The 23391-nt window shown below is 42.9% G+C and overlaps 1 protein-coding gene across 1 annotated transcript in view; it reads left to right on the plus strand.

Annotated features, from left to right (window-relative positions):
• The window catches only part of KIAA1328 (KIAA1328 ortholog), a 968289-nt gene that overhangs the window by 550222 nt on the left and 394676 nt on the right, over positions 1 to 23391 (plus strand). The window contains exons 7-8 of the mRNA XM_078674730.1: positions 10907 to 11595; positions 14986 to 15093. Coding sequence (XP_078530856.1) covers positions 10907 to 11595; positions 14986 to 15093 — 797 coding nt within the window. The remainder of the gene's footprint in view (positions 1 to 10906; positions 11596 to 14985; positions 15094 to 23391) is intronic.

The raw sequence follows: 23391 nt of genomic DNA on the forward strand, positions 1-23391 counted from the left end.
CGATACCATCTTGCACGACAAACTAATTACTCGCGTACAAGAGGTAGGGATCAGCGGACCTCCCCTCTTGTGGATAAAATCATTTCTAAAAAACAGAACTCAACAAGTGATGCTAGGATCCTTTCTCTCTGCTAAAAAGCCACTGACTTGGGGTGTCCCACAGGGCTCTGCCCTAAGCCCGCTTCTCTTCAACGTGTATCTCAAACCATTGGCAAAGATTGTCGAATCATGTGGTGTCAAAGTGACTTTCTATGCCGACGACACCCACGCTGAAAAAACCTTTGACAACTTTCGCCATTGCATGCTAAAGATCGCCTCATGGATGTCTGAGAACAACTTAAAACTCAACACTGATAAGACAGAAGTCTTATTCTTTAATCAGAAATCTCCCCCTCCTCCTAATATCTGGTGGCCCACCGAACTACACCCTCCCCCAGTACCTGTCCTAACTGCCCGAAACCTAGGATTTAAATTTGACACCGCCCTCTCCTGTAAATCCCAAATCAGCAAGGTCACCTCCGCTTGCTTTGGGAAGTTACGCATGCTAAAAAAAATCATTCCCTACCTACCCCCTGACTCCCGGAAAACAGTAGTCCATGCCCTAATAACCTCCCACCTAGACTACGCGAATAGCCTATATGTAGGTGCCCCATCCTATCTTATTAACCAGCTACAGAGAGTTCAGAACGCGGCTGCCAGGTTAATCAACAATATCCCTTTCCGTCACTCCATCTCTCCCCACCTTATCAAACTCCACTGGCTCCCAGTAAAACTACGGATCCAATTTAAAGCCTTGACGTTGGCTTTCAGAGCCCTTAATGACCGAGGTCCGACATATCTCCAACGCAGAATGAGGTTCTCACAGTCGCAACGTAACCTCCGATCCAATCATCTACGCCTAATGATATCCCCTCGGTTTCGTCTTGCACGTACAGGAGGAAGGGCTCTCGCAGTGGTCACCTCTAAACTCTGGAACGACCTGCCCACAGAGTTGAGATTCATGACTTCAGAACCCCTCTTCAGAAAAAAACTAAAGACCTGGCTTTTCTCCCAGATCTAGATCTAATCCACCCTCTCTTCCCCCCTGACCCCTTCTGAGATTAATGTCTTCAGCGCCGGGACACCTCCGTCGGAGGTAGCTGCGCGCTTTATAAATTACTAAATAAATAAATTACTAAAGTGCAAAGGTCACGTTCCAGCTTATTACCACAGTTACGTGAAATTTACATGCGAATATCATTGTTTACTGCCTAACAGATTGCGAGTTCTAATTACTTTACACATGGAAAGAACTCTCCTAACAGAAGCAAGGCCTCTTCAAAGGGATTTGACCTCACTGCACAAATGTAATTAGTTCCCTGCATCCTGGTTTGGGTTAAGCCGCTGCGTACACATGAAAAACGTCGTGTCATAAACCTATTCAGATGTTTAGAATATAATATGCTATTTAGTGCCATTGTTGTTTGGGGAGGCGTTATGACTCACAAGAGGGGAAGCAAATTATAAATCTGAAAAATGCTACCACTTGTAGTAAAAGAATATTGGCAAGCACACTCTAGCATCGTACCAGGCGTACCATAACTGATTCAATTCCATGCATGTCTTCTGCAGTATATGGATCAATGCAGTGAAATGGCTGATCACTTGAGGGTTGTTAAAAGGTATGTGCGAGTCCTTACAGATTTTATAAAATTGCCTACGATTTGTCTTTTTTTTTTTTTTTACAGTTTCTGAAACTTTTTTTTTTGTTCAAATCGTTTTTATTGAGCAAGAAAAGGAGAAAGGAATAAAATCAAATACATACAATAATACATACATACATGGATCATTTCGTGGTAAGGTAAAGCAAAATAAGATAATAAAATAATATAGTATGAGTACAAGTAACGAGTCCACATAGCACGTAGAGGCCAGATGTCATATTCATGAGTGGAGTACCTATAGTTGATCTGGCATTAAGAGCGCATTGTTATACCCGTTAAAAGTCGCCTTAAAACAGGACATCGTTCTTTAGTGTGAAGAGTGTATCAGTTAAGACATCACCATAGAAAACAGTAAACGAGCTTATGTGGGCTAGAGAAATAAAATAAAACAATTAACAAACATTGTATTCCACTGACTGTGCTCTCTAGTGTGTGCAAGATAACTCCATACCAATTGCCTAATGCCATGGCAATCAATTTGGTCTACTTTTAGCAATTGCATTAGTACCTTTGCCGGACCTTTCCAGTATTGGGGGTAATTTATTTAGTCTGACGTACTGTACAGGTAACATCCTACGGTGGGTCAAATGAGAAGGAGGAAGCGTCAAGGGCGTTCCACAGTTTTTTGTTAGATACCTGCCATGGGGAAGAGTGCAAAGCAGTATTGTCAGTCCCTCTAATGCATGATAACCATTCTTTCCACATTGCGGACGAGACCTCCGAGGCACTCTTCCACTTGCACAAGACGACTTTGCACGCTAGTGTAAGTAGTAGATCAAGTAGTTGACGGTCATGATCTCTTGGTAGTGATGGATCAATGGCACCCAGTAGTATATAGATAAACTCTCTCTTTGGCTTAATCTTAAATATGTGCTCAATGTGGTCCAAAACGTTGGACCAGTATTTTTGTAGTAAGGGGCAGTGGAAGAGCATGTTTGTTAGATCCCCTTCAGCTAGGGAACAATTCCAGCATGTGGGGGTATCTCTTAGGTTGAGCTTGAATAGTTTTTGGGGGGTCCAGAAAACCCTGTTGATCAGCATATACTTGGTTTGGGAAAGGATCGGGGACACCTTATGTGTAAGGGCTGAAGCATGAATCTTATCCCAATTAAGGTCTATGCCCGTGTTATGAGGTTCATCTTCCCACTTAACCTCGTTCCGTCTCTGGGCTTTGCCTAGCGTCGGCGAAAGCATTCTATAAACTTTCGAGACAAAGTGACCTGTGTTCTGGAGGCGTGGGAGTAGCGATTTCAACCGAGGATCTGAGGATGTAAACGAGCGTGTGGATAAGACCGTTTTCAACTTTAGGAATGCATAAAAGTCAATTGGTTGGAGGTAATGTTTAGTCTGGATCGTAGAGTACGGCAGTGGCTGTTGACCATCATATAAGTCTGAGACCATGTGGATGCCTTTTACTGACCAATGTTTCCAGAAGGGTGATGTTCCGTTAATCCGGACAGTTGGGTTATGCCATAGGGATGAGGAAGTCGTCTTTTTTACCTGGAGGCCAGTTTTATGGGTTTGGTCAAGTCTAAGGAGTGCTCTCCTAGTGTTAAGCATAATGTACTTATAGTGTGTAAGGTGTGACAGGTCCATGGTGAGTATCGCTGGGAGAGGGACTTTGCCTATGATGGAGCTCTCTATCTCAATCCATAGTGGTGTATAACTTGAGCCTTCATTAAACCAGCACGCCCCTTGCTTGCACAAAAAAGCAGTTTGATAGTTCCTAAAATTGGGAAGACCCAGGCCGCCTTTTATCTTAGGTAGTTGTAGCTTTTTCATTGAGACCCTAGGCTTCTTCCCTTGCCATAGGAATGTACTGAATAATTTGTTTATTTTTTGTATAAAGTCTTCTGAGAAAGTCATAGGGAGCATGCTTGCCAAGTAATTAATTAAGGGAGTGACCATCATTTTCAGTGTCTCCGCTCTTCCCCACCACGATAAGACCTTTGGAGACCATCCCTCTAGGAGTTTGTTTACTTTCGTTAGGAGTTGCTCTTCGTTAATTTTTAGTGTTGTAATTAGATCTTTTTCAAATTCTAAGCTCAAGTACTTAAAACTCTTCGGCTGCCAGGTGAGCCCCGAGTTACCTAATATGTCTTTGCTACCCATATTATTTAATAGCTTGACCTCAGTCTTGTCTTTATTTAAGGAGTAACCAGACACGGCAGAGATAGTAAGGCAGGTATTGCTTCTTCAGCCTGTTCAGTTAGAACTAAAACATCATCCGCATAAGCTGTGAGTTTTATAATGCAGTCATTAAATGGAATCCCCGGGATGTTATCATTGTTACGGATTTGATACAGGAAGGGCTCAATTGCTAAGAGGAAGAAAGAAGGGGATAAGGGGCATCCTTGCCTGGTCCCTTGTTGTAATCTAAACGGTGAGGAGAAAGCCCCTCCCGCTCTTACCCTCGCCGTTGCACAAGCATACAATGACATGACCATTTTAGTGAAAAAAGGACCTAATTCAAACTTGTGCAGGACAGCCTCCAAATATATCCAGTCCACCTTGTCGAAGGCCTTCTCTGCATCAAGTGTTACCGCTGTAGTAGGCGTGGATAGGAATTTTGCCTTCTCGATGACATGCGCTAGGATTCTAGTGTTATCGCTTGATAACCTATTTTTTAGGAAGCCCGCTTGTGAGGGGTGAATTAGGGATGGAAGGACTTTCTGTATGCGTTGTGCCAATATTGAAGCCAGAAGCTTACAGTCTAGGTTGATTAGCGAAATGGGTTTATCATTCTTTGGAGGCTTAGGGTCCTTCCCTTCTTTTGGTATAACGGCTACAACCGCTTCAGCTAGTGTCCCAGTTACCTCTCCGGTCTGGCCAATCTCGTGGAACATATTTAATATTGGTGACGTGAGCGTCTGGGAGAAACATTTATAAAATTTTGCTGTGTACCCGTCAGGGCAGGGGGCCTTCCCACATTTAAGTGATTTGATCGCACTTAAGACCTCCGACTCTGAAATCGGTTTATTAAGTGTCTCCCGTTCTGTCATGGCAAGTGTTGGTAAATCACATTTAGCGAGGTAGTTTCCCACCCTCTCCTTTTCCACATTATTGTTTTTGGCATACAATTTTTCGTAGAATTCTTTGAACAGTTCCGCGATTTTAAGGGGGTCCGAATTGGGCATTCCTTTATCTTCTATCAAGGAGTTGATTATGTTTTTTTGTATTTTGAATTTAAGGTATGCAGCCAAACCCTTCCCTGCCTTATTTGATTCGCAAATTTTAAACCGTTTTCTTCTGTCTAACCAGACTCCTGCTCTTTCACTTATTAGTTTGTTGTAGGCATACTTCTGGTTTGTTAAGTTATTAAGCGTTTCAGCAGATCTATTTTTCAGATACTCACTTTGGAGTTTCGAGATATCTTTTTCTAGTTTCAATAGGGCAGCATTATGATTCTTATTTACCGCGGACGTTATCTTTATTATGAGGCCCCTATGGTACTCTTTAGAGCTTCCCACTTGATGGAGTCAGTGGTATCGCCCTCTTTATTGATTATTAAGTATTCTTTAATGGCGGTTTCTATGGTGTCTCTGTGTTTCTCATCGTTTAGGATGGCGTCGTTAAGGCGCCACATTGACTGGCGGAGTATTGGTTTAACGTTAGTAAGTGAGATGCATGAGTGGTCTGAAACGAGCCTTGGCTCAATGCTTGTGTCCTCGATCCTGGCTACAGCGTTCCTAGTGATGAATAAATAATCGATTCGGGAGAATGAATCATGTGGAGGGGAGTAAAAAGAGTAGTCTCTACCATCGGGGTTTTGTAGCCGCCATGTATCTATCATGTTAAATCTGTTGCATAGCTTAGTGAAGTCTTTATGGGCTTTGCTGGGACAGAAGTTACATTTAGAGTCCCTATCTAAGGTAGGGTCGAACGGAAGGTTGAAATCACCTGCAAGGATATGGACCGCCGAGTCCGGAATAGTGTCCAATTGTTTTGTGAGATCTGACCAGAAGGAGGGTTCGTGCGAGTTAGGGGCATATACGGTTGTAATGTAAAATTCGGTGTCATCTTTGATCAGTTTCGCCGTAACACATCTACCTTTTGAGTCCATTGAGGAAGAGACTACGTCTACGTTGGCCTTTTTTGCAATCATTATTACCACACCGTTTTTCTTAGCTATGGCCTCAGATCCCACAAACTCCGTATAGAATTTATTCCGTAGGTTATGGACTTTTTTTGCCTCTAGTTTCATTTCCTGTAACAAAGCTATGTCCCCCTTCTGTCTACGAAGGTATTCTAATATTTTCTGGCGTTTAATCGGCTGATTCAAGCCCTTCACATTCAATGAGAGTATTTTAAGGTTACCTATTCTCGTTGTCCCTATAGGAGTGTCAACGGAGGATGTCATCATGTGTCATATACATACCATCTAGAAGAACAGTTTGAACCTATTAATCGACAGTCCATTGTAACCAGTAAAACCCAGAGTAGAAATAGGGCAAAGATCATGATGTTTGTTGGTGAGACCACATCGCCAACAATTTCGTGAGAAATCCTGAACTGTACTGGTAGGTGTACTCTTCGTGGATAGAGCAACTGCAGTAAGGCGCAAACACTGGTATTAGTGTAGGCAAGAGCAATAGTGAATTCCAGAAACACAACAGAAAGCACAATAGAAATCACAATAGAGAATATAAAAGAAAGCAGAACAAAACATTCCAATCCCATCCCCAGCCCCTGGACCCTCCCCCCCAACCTCATCCCTCCCTTCCCACCCCAATCGTAGAAAAAGAACATGGCGACTCGGGAACGACCGCGAGGCCGCCTCCAAGCAACTTTACTCAGATCAATACATTGTAGGAACTGCAAATGTATTTCTGAACATGGATATAAACAAATAGGGAACCTAAAGAACTTCTTCAATGACTATATTTGAGTTTTGTGCTTTTTCCGTCAATATCATTCAACGGACGGATCAAAGCAAACCATTAACATGCCAGGTATATCTGTAATAACTAGTAACCATACCTGATTTCAATAAGGTTAGCGTACATATTACTACTCAGCAGTGGAGAGTTATAATGTAGTCACAGTAGTTATGAGGTCATTAATACATCGCTGTTGATTAGGCATCAGCAAATAATGACCAAAAATTTAGCAACATAACACAAGGCGAAGTCAATTGACAATGGGATTTACGCATTTGATCTCAGCCATCTGATGATCGGATCACATGAAGACTGAGCAGAGGCTGTGTTGGATGTACTATGGGATTTCAATAGCGAGTGTTCACGTATAGCCAGATGCAGTCGCACCCACCAGTTCCGGTGGGGTAACTTCCATAAGGCCATCTTCCTGGTTATATAGTAAGCGTCTGCGTTTTTGTGGGTCGGAGAAAACATGGGTCACACCTTGGATTGTTACTTTGAATTTCCCTGAGTCGATGAACCCATATTGGTGGCCAAGTGATTTCAGCTGCGGTCTCAGCGCAAGAAATGCTTTCCTGATGTCCATAGTCTCCTTACTGCAGTCTTGCGATATATATATTTTGTGACCTTTCCATAAAACATGGTTGTGTTTGCGGACAAATGTAAGAATTTGTTCAACATGTTGGTACCTCAGTGGTTTACATATTATCGCTCTTGGGCCTTTCTGGTCTTTTGTTATTCTTCCCGGGTCTCTGTGCGCCCTGTCAAACTCCAGTGGCTGGGTGAAGGTGAGGTTCGTGGCCTGTGTAAACCATTGCTCGAGGAAGGTTATGCAAGAGCCTTGGGAGTCTTCTGAATTTTCTGGAATTTCCAAAAATTCTCAGGTTCCCCCTCCTATTTCTATTTTCCAACTCCGCCACTTTCCTTGAGAGGTGGTCAGAACTCAAGGTGAGATTTTTAATAGCTCCGCAGGTTTTGTTTTCAGTGTCCTCCAACTTGCTTATTCTACTCTCAGTCTCTGTCAGCCTAGAGTTGATATCTTGTCTGACCGCAAATACTTCCTCTTTAGTGGACTTGGCCAGATCCTTTAACTTCCTCCAGTCTCCATTGCTTCACTAAAGTCTTTTTTCCCTTTAAATGGGGAAACCGGAGTTGGCGGGTCAGCTTTCAGCCGCTTAGAAGTTTTCCCATTTCCTTTATCTCCCATTTTGGAAGACAGATGATGGGGTGATGCTTAATCTTGTGTCGCTCTTGTATGGTACCAGGTCACAGATCCACTATTGCCTATCTAGCGTTTCAGTGTTGAGCAGCGCACTTATATGTCAAATTTGCTCATGAAATTAAACACCTCAGTGCACGATTTTATGCTCAAAACGTGGCCGACCAGGATACTTCAGACCGAGCACTGCGCAGCTTTTAGGGGACTGGTGGCCCCCTCACATACATGAAGTACGCAGCAGTCGTGCGATTCAGCCCAGGAGAGTAATTGTATCGCATTAAAACAAGTCCATGATAATGTATCGAGACTATGACAATATATGTACCAACTAACCAATTCTCATGGACAACTGTGTGGGTAGTACATCAGTGGCCGCCATTTTGTGAGCAGGCGAGTGCGAGATCTGCAGGACTTCGTGTCAGTCGGCTCCTCGCATGGGGTGACGTCTGCAGGGGCAACTCCGAGCAGCCCTCGGGAGTTAATACAGGTTCTAGACCAAGGAACACACAATCGCTGCGTCTGCTATTTCCATTCCCCTGTCTGTCATTACGCTGCTTGAAAACACGTTATGGGTCATTGAGCGGTGTGCAGATCAAGCCCTTGACACACAATAAACACTGCCTCCGTTTTCGTCTCTCAGTCTGCCCCCATGGTATTGAAAGCGCGGCTTGACTCAGGAGGGGAGTTTAAGTTGAAATTGCCATACATACAAGTAATGCCTCCGTTATATTCGCTCTACAACATGGCCCCGTGGCGTCCGAGGTGTGCTGAGGTCGGTAACAGTGATCACCTAAGGTTCGCTAGACTCAGGGAGCACTGAGCGTTTTGCTGCCTGTGTATGTCCATCTTGTGTCGCTCCTGGGCCACAGGAGCGAGGACGCCGGCTGCATACAGCATATACAGAGGGGAGAACGATCAGGCCGCCATTTTGAAAGTAGAGTTGTTCGCGCCGTTTTACTTTCACTTACTTCGATAGTTCAAATGCCGTTTAGCAACAATCACTCACTACTCACATCCCTGAATTGCATGTCGCCACTGTGCCTCAGGTTCTTGAATTCACCATTGGAGCCGTGAGGGAACTGCCTCGATTGGTGATCGCGGTGCCTCAGTTGCTCCGGCAGACACGCTGCTCTGGCCGCCGCCGAGTTCCGACTCTTCCCGCACTTGCCAGCGGTCAAGACGGAGAGGGTCGTTTTCTCTCTCCTCTTAGGTCGGAATCGGCTCAGACTGGATCCGCAGATAGGGGTAACGTTCCGACTCCTGAATCTCTTTTCAGGTCGGGGAATGATTCCGAAATGCAGCTCCCAGCATTAGAATGCCGTTTCTGCTTGGAGGAGCAAAGGGTTACGCCGCCATTCCTTCCGGCGTCCAAGCCACGCCCCCCAGTTTCTGAAACTTTAACATATAATTTGATGTCCATTAATTAGCAGACTATGAATTGGTAACTTTAAAGTCGTTGGGAAAATGGTCCCCCCAGCAGCGGGTCCTCCGCTATGGTGGAGGAGCGTTATCCCCCACCCCATCAGCCTCAAAACTTTAAGAATATATTGATAATAAAAGTACTTATTATTGTTTTATTTTTCTTGCAATAGCCGAGGCTTGGGGGCTGAGCCGTCATGGAGGGGAAGTGGTGGGCAGGCCACTGGTGTCAGTGTGCATGATGGTTTGGCTACCCGTCTCAGGATTGCCAAACCATCATGCACACTGAAGCTGTCTCCAACCCGAGGTGCGTTCCCGGATTGGAGAGAGCAAGCACAGGCTCCCAGTCTCACTGAGGGTGCAAATCGTTGGCGCTCAGGTAATCCTGTCGCAGCTTTCGGCAGCATGAAAGCTGCGTCCGGATTGGCCGCAGGAGATTCTGGGAGCCTGTGCTGGTGAGGATGGAGCAGAAGAGCAGCGATGTAGCAGGTAAATTATTATATTTTTTTTTGTCTCCTTTGTTTGTCAGCCTTTTCCCCCACCCCAGTCTGCCGGGATTCGAGCCGCTACTGGGTCCCCCCAAAATAGGTTTGGCCAACACTCCAAAAATTCTTAGGTTGTTCATGGTCCCTTATGTCTGAGGATCTGTGTTTGTTATGCTATAGGCTTCATCTACAAACTACTAGCTGTAGAATAGATTAACTGAACAAGTGCTCACTGATATTAGTTTATTTTTTGAATGCTCATATATGCCTGCATTACCAAGTTGGAGTAGAAGTGGTTATTTTTCACCTTTATTATAGGAATAATTCAAGGGCATAGTTTTCACCTTCAACTAGATGAACAGGGCATCATCTGATTGCTGAGTCCGGTCTACTTTATCAGGATTCTGTTATACAGCTTAAGAGGCGCAGCTGGCATCCTGATCACGGTGCACAGGTACTTTAAGGGCCCTCTGCAACACAGTTGTGGTTGCATTTCACTACCTGGAGACCAAATATCCCTGCCTGCATTGGGGCCCATAGCACCCTTGCTACTGAACAGCTGAAAAAATGGGTTAAGTCGTATTGATGCTGTGGCCTGAATTCAAAGGGTTAAGATTGTAAGAACACTTGTTTCCTTTCTGAAATTATTTCTCGTGTAAAATGCAGAAGTTGGATACAGCAGTCAGAGACTAAGTCAATCAATCAGGGGCTTGTAAAGCACGGCTACTTACCCGTGAGGGAGGCAAGGCACCTTGGGGTGGGGGAGGGGAGTGAGGTGGGGCTGCTGGTCCCTTTTGGTAGGGTTCAATCGAAGAACCAGGTCTTGAGGTCCTTCTTGATTTGGGTCAGTGAGTCAGTGGGTCAGTGAGTGATTGCCTGAGAATGAGTGGCAGGGTGTTCCAGGTCTTGAGGGTGAAGTAGGAGAAAGAACTTCCTCTGTTTCTGGTCTTGTGGATCCTGGGAACAGAGGCTAGGACAAGTTGGGCGGAACAAAGTAGCCTGGCGAGTCTGCAATCATATTTTCTTTGTGAGCTTCTCATCCATTTTGAATGAATCCACGTATACAGCAGAATAGGGGTGACTGTAGATGTGGCTTTATTTGAGCAGTGCTGTTCGGTGATATCTCTTGCTTTTGCCGGTGTTTGATTGTATCACAGCAATAAATTATTGAAATGTAATTAACGTGCCTTGTTCTTATAGGGATCCAGACAGAAGAGTCCATTGCAGTCTCTACATTTGGAATTTGATGGTTCCTACCTTGGCCTGGCTGAAACACGGAATGCTTACCAGACGAGTAAGACTTTTAATGCTGGAAGTGTTGGGTTGTTTTCCGATTCTCTACATCATTGTCAGAATGACCCGGGAACCAGACTGATGCTCCACTCAACCCTACAAGAACACCCAGGTGATTATCCAATGGAAAATGGCTTTCAGAAAACTGTTAACTCATCGCCTTCAAGGAATCATCAAGGACAACACCAGTCCAAGTTCACTAGTAGCAATGGCCACCAGGGGCAAGACCATCAGATCACATGTCTACAGCAAGCTATGGCCCATTGTTGTGTTCGTAGTCCACTGACAAGTGCAGAACATGTTCAAAGATCATGTCAGTCTGTGCATCTACCAACAAAACACCATGGAGCACTCTCCGGCTCCAGAGGGTTTAGTCAGCACCCTGATACAACTCTACTGAATGGTGCACCGGAACCACAACCAAGGGAAAAGGGCCATGGGAAGCAATCACATGATCAAAGGAAGCAGCTTCTTTTGCTTCAGAAAATGGAGCTGGAGATTGAGAAGGAGAGGCTGCAGCAGATGCTGGCCCAGCAGGAAGCGCGGTTACTATTGAAACAGCAGCAGCTCCAGCAGTCCAGGCTGGATTACAATAGGTATGTTGTATACATCTTAAATAGGTATTTTAAGTTTCATATGTATTTAGTAATTTCCTATGCAAAAATCTGTTATTTAAAAATGTAGACTTGAAAGTTTGTGAAAATGGTGACTTTAAATTAGAAATACAAAAATGTATTGTTAACAAAGTCAAATATTCACTCAGCCTTTTACCACAATGTATGCCTTATTGTAAACCCTAACTCCAACCTAAGCAGGAACACCTTAATCCCATCCCTTATTCCAACCCTAACTGCATCCCTCAACATAACCCTAATGCTCACCATAACTATTATCCTTACCCTAATCCATTTCTTAAATAACTGACGTTAATCTAACCCCTACCCTAACCTGCACACTAACTCAGGTTTATTAAAAGTCCTCAATATTTTTCTAAAGTTCAAAACCACGTAAACATTTTGCACATTTCGATTTTTGTTTTATGTAATTAAACCTTTTTAAAAGTACACTGAAGGTAAACTAAATGTACGACTCAATGTATGTTATATACCTCTTTTTTTTTTTTACCATAACATGTTTATGGCAACCCTTTAGAAAAATGTTTTGATAGGATTCACTTAGATGAAAATGTTACACCTGCCAGGCCAGGCTACTTTGTCGCTTGAGACTGATGCTTTATCTTGGGTATGTGACTCGATGGACCCAGGCGGTGAAATATACTATTCTATTGTGTAAGTGATACCCAACACTTCAAAGACAAACACAATGTTGTTGTAAGACATAATACACATTTTAAAGTGTACGTACTTGCTTTCATAAGCACTACTCGTTTACAGGCTTCTGTTCACATTGATTGTTCGCATGCATCGCCGTTCTGTTAATTGATGCCTTAATCATTCTAGTGTATTGTTCTTGTAGGCAAATAGGCTACATTTTTCTCAGTGACATGAGATTCTAAATTGGTTCTTATTTATTAATCAATAAATGGAGAATCTTTAGCATCGTTTGATTCAGAAGGCATCCTTGACCCTTCTGTTTTGCACCTATAATCCTGATTGTGGTCTTACCTATGACTCCCTGATGGTAACAGCTTCCATTGTGTTTAATATCTGTTTATTGAATACCAACAATAAAAAAGAAACGTTTCACATGTGGCAGAAAATTGAAGGGCTAAGGTGGGAGAGCAACAAAAAGTGGGCAACAGAAGAAGCACACAGATCCGGACCCCACAAAGGGATAGATCTAATTACGTAGGTTGGAGGATACAAACGTAATGAAGGCACAGTGATTTCCCAAAGCACAAGAGACAACCATAAAAAGAAAAGGGGCCATCGCCACTCCCAAAGGGGAGACCACGGAGGGACCCAGAAGGCCTAGATCTGGCTAAAGTTCCATTGCCCAATATAAGGGACCCACAACAACATAGCTAAAGAGTCAAACAGATGGGCAAGACTAGCAGGGTCCAGTCAAGGCGGGGCTTTCCACCCACATGGAGGATACAATTCGAACTGTGACAATTTTACTAATACACTTCGCTATATATAAAACCGACGCCATCATGTAACAAGAGAAAGACAAAAGAAGAAAGAGAAACCTGAAATAGATGAGGACAGAAAGAAAAGGAACAACGGAAGATACGTCCCTCAAAGGGGAAGAGAAAGGAAAAGAGGACAGGTGCAGCTTCCATTTTAAGGTCAATTACATTAGCCATGGAGTTAGAAAATAGGTATTGCATTTCTTAAAGGATACGCAACCAATGTAGTTGCTGGTCCACTCCTTCTTTCTGGTGGTTTGAACCTGCTAAAGATCACATAGGTTTGGAACCAGTTCCAGAATTTCCTTTCATATCTTATTTCTTCCTTTTTTCAAGCTCTTGCCACTGTTCTTTTCATCGTTCGCTTTTTTAACCTGTTTTACATTTTATAAAAATTGTGTACTGTTTTATGTAAAAAAATCCCTTTACCAAGCCTACATGTTGTGGTTTTGCTTGACTCCGACCACTGGAAAATCCAGGTTGTATAGCTTATTGAAATTTGAAATATACTGACTTTGAAGTTGCAAGTGCCAGGTGGCTGAGAGCTGTACCTCGACAGGTCTATTCCGACTAATAACAGGAACTTTAAGCAGAGTAGAGTGCCCTGATTGGTGCTCACTTTCAAAATATCCGTCAGGATTTCCACCATAATTGTAGGTCCGAACAGCAGTTCTTAATGTTTCTTTACTTGAATCACATACATGTAGCTGTATAAATGCAGCAGATATATGATTATACATTTTCATAGTCCAGACGAGGTGAGATGAGAGATCTGCAACAAGGGAGTGATGGGTACAGGAAAGAGATGGATGAATCCTACGCATTTGTCTCTTCTGAAAGAGATTGGTCTTAGGAACCGTGGAGCTGGTTGAGAATCTTTCTAACTTAAACAGTCATTGAGGTCCTGGGTGAAAACTCACTTCAGCAGAGCTTTTGAGACGGGCAAAATGCAAGAGTTCTGACTGAGACCGACCTTTGAAACGTTGGCAACATATCAGAGTAGTATCGGCGCAGCCGGTAAAATGTGTTTCAGGTATTGAGGTGAGGAAACTAACAAGAGACCCCCCCCACCCCCCCCAACTTGAAAAGGCAGAGTATGTGCTAACATCCAAATTGCATTATTGGGTCCTTTTGGCATTTAACGTTTATCAGAATTACTTTTCGCACAGAAACTGTCTGATTCGTCAATTTTCAGTTTTGTATAATGTTTTATTCATTAGTATTTCTTCATTAAAAACTCTTGTTGTTCACATTCATCCATATAGCCGAGATTTGTTCTACTTAAGACAAACTTAGTGATTGTTGTAGCAGACTGTGGCTTGAACTTCAACCAGAGGGAGGTCAGACAACCACTGAATTTGACTCTCTCGACTCTGTCAATTCCGACCACATGTCTGGTGTAACTCAATTCCTTCCCAATGGAAACTTCACAGTGACTGGAACTTTATTTTAATTGAAACAGTCTTGCAGTTCTCGAGGATGGCTCAGAAACTCTTCCCATACCCCTAAGAAGCATATCAAAATCTCGTGATGCTTTCCCACATCTTATTTGCATGTGCAATATAGACGCCATCTCTTATTAGTGACAATGTGGTCCTCCTTGATCTTCCTCATCCTGGTCCTATTAGGGCTGCTGACTGAACTGATGTGATTGCAGGATCAATGTAGTGGTCAGATGGTGCCCTCCTAACCCATGCCAAATCTTCAACTTGGAAGGTGGTGATAGCTTACCTTAGCAGTAAAGTGAAAACACTTTATAGGTAAATATGTCTGTCTGCTTAGAAAAAAAACTGTACATAAATGTCTTCTGATCAGAGAAAACTTGTGTAATGTCTTGGTTACTTTGATGATATCCTGTATGGATATATTATATCTATATGTATGTTCCCATTAGGTTTAAGCATCAAAATGCTATGGAAACTGAAGTCATGATCCCCGACGAAGCATTCGCGAAACAAGGAAGACATATGTCAGTAATGAATGGCACATGCTCTGGACAAAGGTAATTTATATTACTCTTCATCAGGTTGGCATTCAAAAATAAAATACAAAGTTATTTTAGATTTAGAATGATCGTCTTTATGCTCATTAAACATTGGCTGAATCTAGTTAAGTTTAGTTTAATGATTGCAGCTAACTGCGAAAAATCTTGCCTTATCTATTTATATGACTAGTGCATATATTTTAGCTGATTCTTTTGAAACATGTCAAATAAAACGTTCTAAAAAAGCAACAAAAATATTGCTTGTGGTCAAGTTTTTTCAGACTATGCTTACTGAGCTGTTTCACAAATGTGTTCAACATCTCAAAGTATGTAAGGCCTTCCCCAACGTTGAAGCTGAATAGCATGTGACTTTTGTAGTAGAGAGCTAAGCTCATTTATAACCAAGCCGCTGGCATATCTAAAAGTATAACTGCTTTGCTACTTCATAACCTTCAAACTGATTTCAGTGTAATAACTAACCATTGTAAGTGCCGTCATTTCCAAATTATTTTAGAGGTAATTCAATTTTTGTACTCCAAATGCATATCACAATACTTTCAAATCCACATTAATATCCTCCAGCATAAAGTTATTTTTGGTGAGTATAATGTATTTAAATTAAAACCACAATATTCCAACACATGCGGTTGTGTGCAACATGAAACATTCTTTGAAATGGCTTTTTGCCTAATTTATTTGTTGTGTCCCATTTCTGTAGGGACATGGTGTCTTCTTTTATCTCCGTTACCGATACGTTCTCTGTGACAATGTCACCAAACTGAATGAGCCATGATTTGCCCAATGGCAGACCCCTCTCCACCCGGAGCTTGACAGTGGTGGCTGGCGCATCACTTCTGGGTTGAGGTGGCTATCTGGGAGAGGTGGAGATCAGAGAACTCTAGTTTCCTGCGGATTCGCTTGGTATTAAAAGCCTTCCTTCCATCCATCTGGATGGTTTGTGAAAGGAGATGCAACTAGCGAGGCAGGCTGGGCCACTGTTGTGTAGTAGTGCTTTGAAGGTGGGAGTGAGAAGTTTGATCTGTGTGCGCTTGTGTGTTGGTAGCCAGTGTAGCTCCCTGAGGTGCTGCGTGACGTGTGATGCATGCAATCCAATCTGAGTCTAAACAGAATTCATTTTTAGAGTGTTTATTCTGAATATCTGCCATGCTTATTGCCATCCTGGATCTATGTTGGAGATAGGTGCACTAAAGCTTAGGTTTTGGAAAACTGTTTTTTCAGGGAGGTGCACTTCCATTATCAGTTCCTTAAAAACACAGAACTATAGCGAAAATATAAACTACGCCTTTTTTGTAACGCAATATACTGCTTTTGTCCCACATTCACAGTTTTTGTCGCAAAGGAACTAAATATTTTTTTCTGTTGCACGCTCCGGCGCCTGCGATATTGGAAATAATCATAATCCTCAGATAATAAAACAGTTAATTACAATTATCTTCTCATCATTGTCCCAATCAACCGCCTAGCCCCTAGGTTAAAATAAATTGAATGTCGTCAAATGGCGTACATATAAAAAATTGAGCCACATTTTAAACATTAAACTTGCTCAAGCGAGACAGTCATATTCGACACTTAAACGTTATAATCGGGATCGGGAAAACATTTTTCTTCTAATTAACTAATTTTGAGCTAATTATATACAATTATCAAAATCCATCAGCAATTTATTCTGGTATGTGTGGGCAGAAATACAAGCTAAGTGGCCGCACGGTTGACTTGTATAAATGCAGCTGGACAGGTACAAATAACAGACGCGTGCCTAATGAAACACAAAGGAAGAGGTGGAAGATAAGGACACAGATGGGCCAAACCATCCAACAGTAACTGGAACTCTCCTCAGCAGCAGGGCATCCATTGTAATGTCCTTCTGGAAGCCATTCAGTCTGGAGAGGACATAGCTGCCTAGCCTCACCATAAGCACAGTCACACTTTTGGCCTCTCAATGCAGATTACTACATGGTTTTCGCTGTAATGAGTTAATACAAGCCCTGTCCTTGTAGTCACTCGTGTTTTTTTAAATCTATTTATTTGTAGAGCTATATTGACGGCAATTAGGCCCCAGAGTGTGTCAGAGCATCTCACATTATTTGGATATTTAGGTGCCAAAGATTTGGTAGCTAATATCATTTTGATACCTTGGGGAATTGAAACCCGTTAACAAAGGAGCTTAGTGCAAACGTAAATGTGGAATTGCGCACTTATCATTGCTTCATCTGTGTGTTGAGCAAACACCATCCTCTGGGAGGATTAGCAAACGTTTAGCAATCAACATGTTGAAGCAGCAAATAAGAGAAGGTTACCAATTGTAGGGTTTCAACACCGCGATCACAGGTGGAAATTGTGTTTCATGCTCATTCGCATTCGGCGCGGGAGCTTACTTTCTATAGATTTTGTCCAATACCAATTTCTAGCTGCTTGTAATGTTATTACCTTTAGTTCAAATTGTGCCTTAAGATTAATGCTCAGTTTAGTATTTATAGGCCTCAAGGTCGGATCCCAGTGTATTTTCAGGTGCCAGTAGAGTAACAGGGTATGTGTAGAGGCTGGTCGAGGTGTTTCTCGAATGGGATTTTCAGGAAGTGCTTAAGTTGATAGGAGGAGTGAGCTAGTCTAATGGATAACGTTAAATACTTCCTTAACACTTTCCGTGCTTATGACGAGCTCAGCTCTTCATAAGGCATGGTTGCGCTGTGCTCACGGCGAGCTCAGCTCATCATAACCTCCGCAATGCTTCCACGCAGGGATAATTTTCCTGCTGTGCTGAACGTTCGAAAACGGGCGTGGTCATGATGAGCTCTGCTCGTCATGAGCACAGCGCCACCGTGCATCCTGATGAGCCGAGCTCGTCACAAGCACGGCGGCGCCCATCACAAGCACGGCGGCGCCGCACCCATACCCCCGCACAGCAGGGAAATTAGCCCCGCAGCGAAGGGGTTAAATGTCTCATATGACCTTAGAACTGGATACTTTTCTTGAAGCATCCTGTAAGCTTTAGCTTTGCTTCCAAACATGGTGGAGCCTCTGAGAATGGTCAGTGTTCTAGGTAGCTATTCAAGGGTTATTAGGTGTAGGATCTTTTACAAAGAACACCCTGGCACTCACAATATTACAATTTTCATTTGAGACAGTAATTTGTCAGTCTAGCCCAAAGAAGAGATTGAAGAAAGATTTCTTGTAACACAGGAAACATGAAAAGTACATTCATCTATTTCATCATTAGTTTATTTTTCATGAAAAAACTATGTATTATAATTAGTACAAACAATACATGGTCCGGAATATGTCAATCTTATTAACACAATCATAAACATTCCTCCTTGATGTGAATAGCGGTCCAGTCGTTGTTACAGAAAACACAAGAAACAGCCAATGCGTGTTTCGTCCCTACTGTGACTTTCTCAAGGCTCAAACTTGTCCAAATTTATACAAAAAAGTTAAACGGCTGGAAGGACGTAATCCCAGTAATTCTGTCAAATCAGCGTTCAAAGTTAGATAGTATCAATGTCTCATTCCTATTTGATCTCCGATACCGCTGAAGATGAAAGGTAAGCCTGTACCCAAAGGGATCGTACTTTCGAGCTTTGTTAAAAAGCAATATTTATAATACTGTTGCAGATATTCAAATACAGCACCTGGGTTACTATGATAGGTCCCTCATTTCCGCGCCGCAATCTGTTCCAAAAGAACCGTCACCTCCCGTCTCTGCCGTGTTAGGGTGTAGGATCTTGTAGGCTAACTAGGACATTTTATAGAGATTTGTAACCTGCTAACCGAGGAGGGCAAACATTTGTTTGATTGTTTAGATTTTTCCCACATCACTCTTTGATCTAGAAGCGGCACTTCGGTCACATCTAAGAAATGTCAATAGTTTTAGCTATTTTGATTGATCAGATCTGCTCCATGTACTATCAGCCTTGGGAAGGAGTGATATTAGTTATGTTAAGGTTTTCAATGATCCAATGAAGACACAATGGGAGATCAGTGCCCTTAGTCCCACTCATACTTTCACACCATTGTATGGTTGCTCTGCACCAAATAACTCGATTATTCTTTTGATAAATTATACTACACTCTAAAGACGACTTACTGTTTGTAGAAGTGGTTAACACAAGTTGTCCTTTTTCACATGCTGGCCTTATCCAGTGTTATACTAAAATACCTCTAGGAGATGGAACTGGCTTTTGTAATATTTCAACAGAAAACGAACAAAAGGCCTGCATTAATTATTTTCCCATCACTCCTAAACAGTTTGTAGGGCTTATTTTGCCATTATTATTCAATTTAATAACCACTCAAATGGACTGAAAATTGACTAGCCAGTTCTGGTGAATTGGACTCCAGAAGTAAATCCAGAAATATGAAAACTGTGCAGATGTGAGAGAGGTCCTTCAACAATACTTATTTTTGTGAAAGCTATCCACTAAAATTTGCTTTTTTTCTAGCATGGTTTGGTAATTCATTAACAAGGTAAGACTACAGTCAGATGCTATAGTGTCAGGCTCATACACCACCAACACATATTCCTACAGTTGATGTGAATCTGAGGACAGAGGTTCCAGTTTCTACGCCACAAATATTTCCGCTATGCCTCACTTAACACTAGGCCTCGGCTGTAAATTCCGTTCCACTCGCGGAATTTGGGTAATTTTGCTTTCAGCGGAGAACGCGGAATTGCCAAAAATTCCATTTTGCTTGTTTGCTCTTTCAAAATGCATGTTCGCGGGATATTTCCCCCAGAGCACACAAACATCGTTCGCGAACAGGAAAAAAGCATCGCGAACGAGCGGAACAAACAATTCAATGTGTTTTGTGGATCTCCGCGCGTGCTCATGGAGATTTTTTACTGTTTTGAGGAGCTTTGCGGAGCGTGACTACGCAAATTCCGCCCACCCCTACTTAACACTGCAAGATGTGTTCATTCTAAGTATGCCAGCTGGCCACATACAAAGGTTGAAACGGGCAGGAATTATTGGGAACGACGTTCCTTTCCTTATTGGAATCAGCAGAATCTGTTTCTATACTTCTCTGAAAAAACCTTCCAGCTTCCGGTACAGAATTTTCATGGTCCAACTGTCCCACAAGGGATGATGCAGTAAAAACAACACCTCAGCGCAACTTTCGACGCCTCCTATTGTGATCCACCCAAACCATTTATCTGTACAAGCTCTTGTAATTCCCTACCTGTGGACCATAAATTCATAATCTTTGTATATAAACACCACGTTCATATTTTGCGCCACCTCTGTTCTTCCACTTTGTCACCTGCGCTGTTCACCATTGGGTCACGATCACGTGTCACAAATAGCCACCGGTTACTCACGTTGTTTTAATCACGTACAGTGCTGATACAACTGTTACTTAATCTTCCTTTACCCTCGTTTTTCTTGTTCCATTTATTGTATATATTCATCAAAATACAAGATGCCTTCGGCACGTTCCAATGAATTATGAGTCTCTGTTCTTTCTTTTTCCTGCAATGTGTTATACATGCCTCATTATTTGTCTTTCTAAATAATACCAGTTGAGACACTGTTGTTTATGCAGGAAAAACAACAGCCTCCGATGACATCCTCTTTCTTCATCAGCTGTATGTACTTTGTTTAGGTACGCTAACGCTATAGAAATCACAGGTAGTTTGCGGCAGGAACACAAACTTGCCTGTTTATGAACATTTCAGTGTGGAGGAGGCATGGAGCACGCATCAGCATATTTTTTTCGAAAAGTTCTGTAGACAAATGGTGGTGAGGAAGAAGCAACAAAGGGAAGCATTATTCGGGCACTAGGGGAATGTAACTCCATTATCATTCCCTACCTTAGCTGATACTTCAGTTTCCTTCCCCTGGCTTGCTGTTCCCATGTGTTCCCTCCATGCCCCTTCTCATCAGCTATACACCTCAACCCTTCTCGCTTATATGCAGACTGGCCAAGTTTCCGTGGTCATGCATGACTAACTGCTTCGGTCCAGGTTTTTTCTTCACATTTTAGTACTTGTATTTTTATTCATCCTTTATTAAACCAGGACTACAAGTTCCAGGATGCAACTAAAAAGGCTGGACTTTATAGCATTAACATTGTTACACACTTTTAGAGGACCAATGCATGCGGTTGTGTATTGGAGAATGTTCTACCTCTGTTTTCAGTCAACTTTGATATAACTTAGTAGAGAACTTTTAGAAATGATGAATCAGGAAATTATTAGCATTTAAGATGAGAGGTACTAATGTACTGGCCACATGAAGTAGTCACAAATTGCTCACTGAAATTTTACCACCAGTATTACATTTTGGGAACCGATCTGTATACTTCTAGCTCGATTCACAAAATCTCTATTCGCAGGGGGTCGCAAAACATCTTACATAATAAATATTATTTGGGCAGTGGTGCACATTGCGACCCCCTGCCATTGACTACAAATACAGTGATGATGGTGACTAGCTTTCAACAGCAGACCATCATCCATTTGGTTGCATTTCTCTTTTTCTCTTGGTGCTGCTTTAAAAATGTTTTTTTGTGGAAAACATCAGAGGGAGGAGGTAGTGGTCCCCTAGGCCACTAACTACTCCCCTGAGGCTATGATTCCCAAAGCGGGAATGAGCCAGCCGCTTCCCCTTTGTAAATCAGGTACCACCTCCTTTGAGTTGTAGGTAACTGTACAAAGGTTTGCAACCGGAATTGACCATCACGAGCCGAGTAGCAGCTGGGAAGGCGCGCTCCTTTTACGCCCTTTACAAATTATGCCTCAGTATGGGTCAGTAAACCCATTTCACAAGTCTGTTGTGAAACGTGTTTTGTACATTACAAATGTTGCGGTCGCAAACTCAGTGATTTTTGTGAATTGCGAATTAGCGACTGCAAAATTCTTTGTTTATTAGGCCCCTGAATCAGTGCAAAGGCTTTCTTTACCGATGACCCAGTAGACTCCTAGTCTAACCTTGAGGTCATGCAGTTCAAAAACATGCTTCTAAGCCTGACATGGAGCACAGAGGTTGCAGAGTATATGTATCCTATAGTGATTGACTACCTTTGTAATAAAAAAACAAGCATTGGAAATGCAATGAGTTTCGCATTTGTAGGAGTTTGATCTATTGGAATTGTAAATGGCAATGTTTTTTATTTATGTAATAGATCTTGCATTTTATCCCATAGTCACCAAGTGGATGCACGTGGTCTACCGGGCATCCGGTTACAGGCCACCTGCTGTGTTCGCATGCTGGAGTGGAGTCCACCCACACTGGCTGTCACTAGGCACTGCCATATTAGAGAAAAATACAGCAACAATTCATACCTGACTTTCTAGGTGTAGATACTAGATACAGCGCCCGGAGAGGGGATATGGGGGTGGACAAACAAAAGAGCTTTTGTTTAATAAAAAATCTCCAAAGTGTTCTTTTTTTTTATCATTCTAGCCTCATTTGTCCCATCTCAGGCCGGAGGCGGCGGGCTTCGGTCGCAGGAAGGGCTGCACCGACATGGAGCTCATCAACTCAGAATGTGACCGAGGTGAATGGGCTGGGGTGCACTCCTTTCTTCAAACCACCCCTGGCTCTATGAAGTGGCCAGAGTGCTGGCGTGAGCTGCTGTTTAGGGGAGGTGGCTCAGTGAGCTGAACTCTTGCGCTTTAAAAGTTACGGGTCAGAAGGTCAAATCGCTGCAAGATAAGATTAGCTTTTCTTCCTCCAAGGTCAGAGCAGAGATCGGCTAAATTGAGCATCACTGTATTGGGATATAGTCCGGGCCGGCGCTAGGCATGGGCAGTGTGGGCAGCTGCTCAGGGTCTTGCACTCAGCCCACCAGGGCCCCACACTGGTGGTGTGTCCTGTTGTTTCGCTGGCGATCCATTTTAGGATTAAATATTTTTATTGAGCATGTCAAGACAGGATGGATGCAAAACAGCCATGTATAATCACTCACCACGCCGAGGAGCAACGTGCAAAACAAGGCATTGAATAGGGGTTACGGCACCGTTCTCAGTTACCTGGGGCAGTTATACACAGCAAGCCGCCTACAACCCAGTTGGGCCGGCCGCGTTGAAAAACAGGGCGATTGCAAACTCATCTGGGCATAGCAACCTGCTCCCACCCGGTGGAAAAACAAAGGTAAGAAACTGGGACTCGCTGCTCTCTGTGCCCCAGTCCGAGTCGCCACTCCCCGTCTCTAGAGGCTGCATAGTCCGCCAGGTGCAGGTGCATCCTTGTCTGTGACATACAATTGAACAACCCTCCCCGCCCGAGACCCCAACAACCACTCCTACGTAAAAACCCAACCTCCCCCCCCGACCCCAGAACAACCCCAACAAAC

The sequence above is a fragment of the Lissotriton helveticus genome, chromosome 2_1, assembly GCF_964261635.1.
Source record: "Lissotriton helveticus chromosome 2_1, aLisHel1.1, whole genome shotgun sequence".
NCBI classification, from domain to species: domain Eukaryota; kingdom Metazoa; phylum Chordata; class Amphibia; order Caudata; family Salamandridae; genus Lissotriton; species Lissotriton helveticus.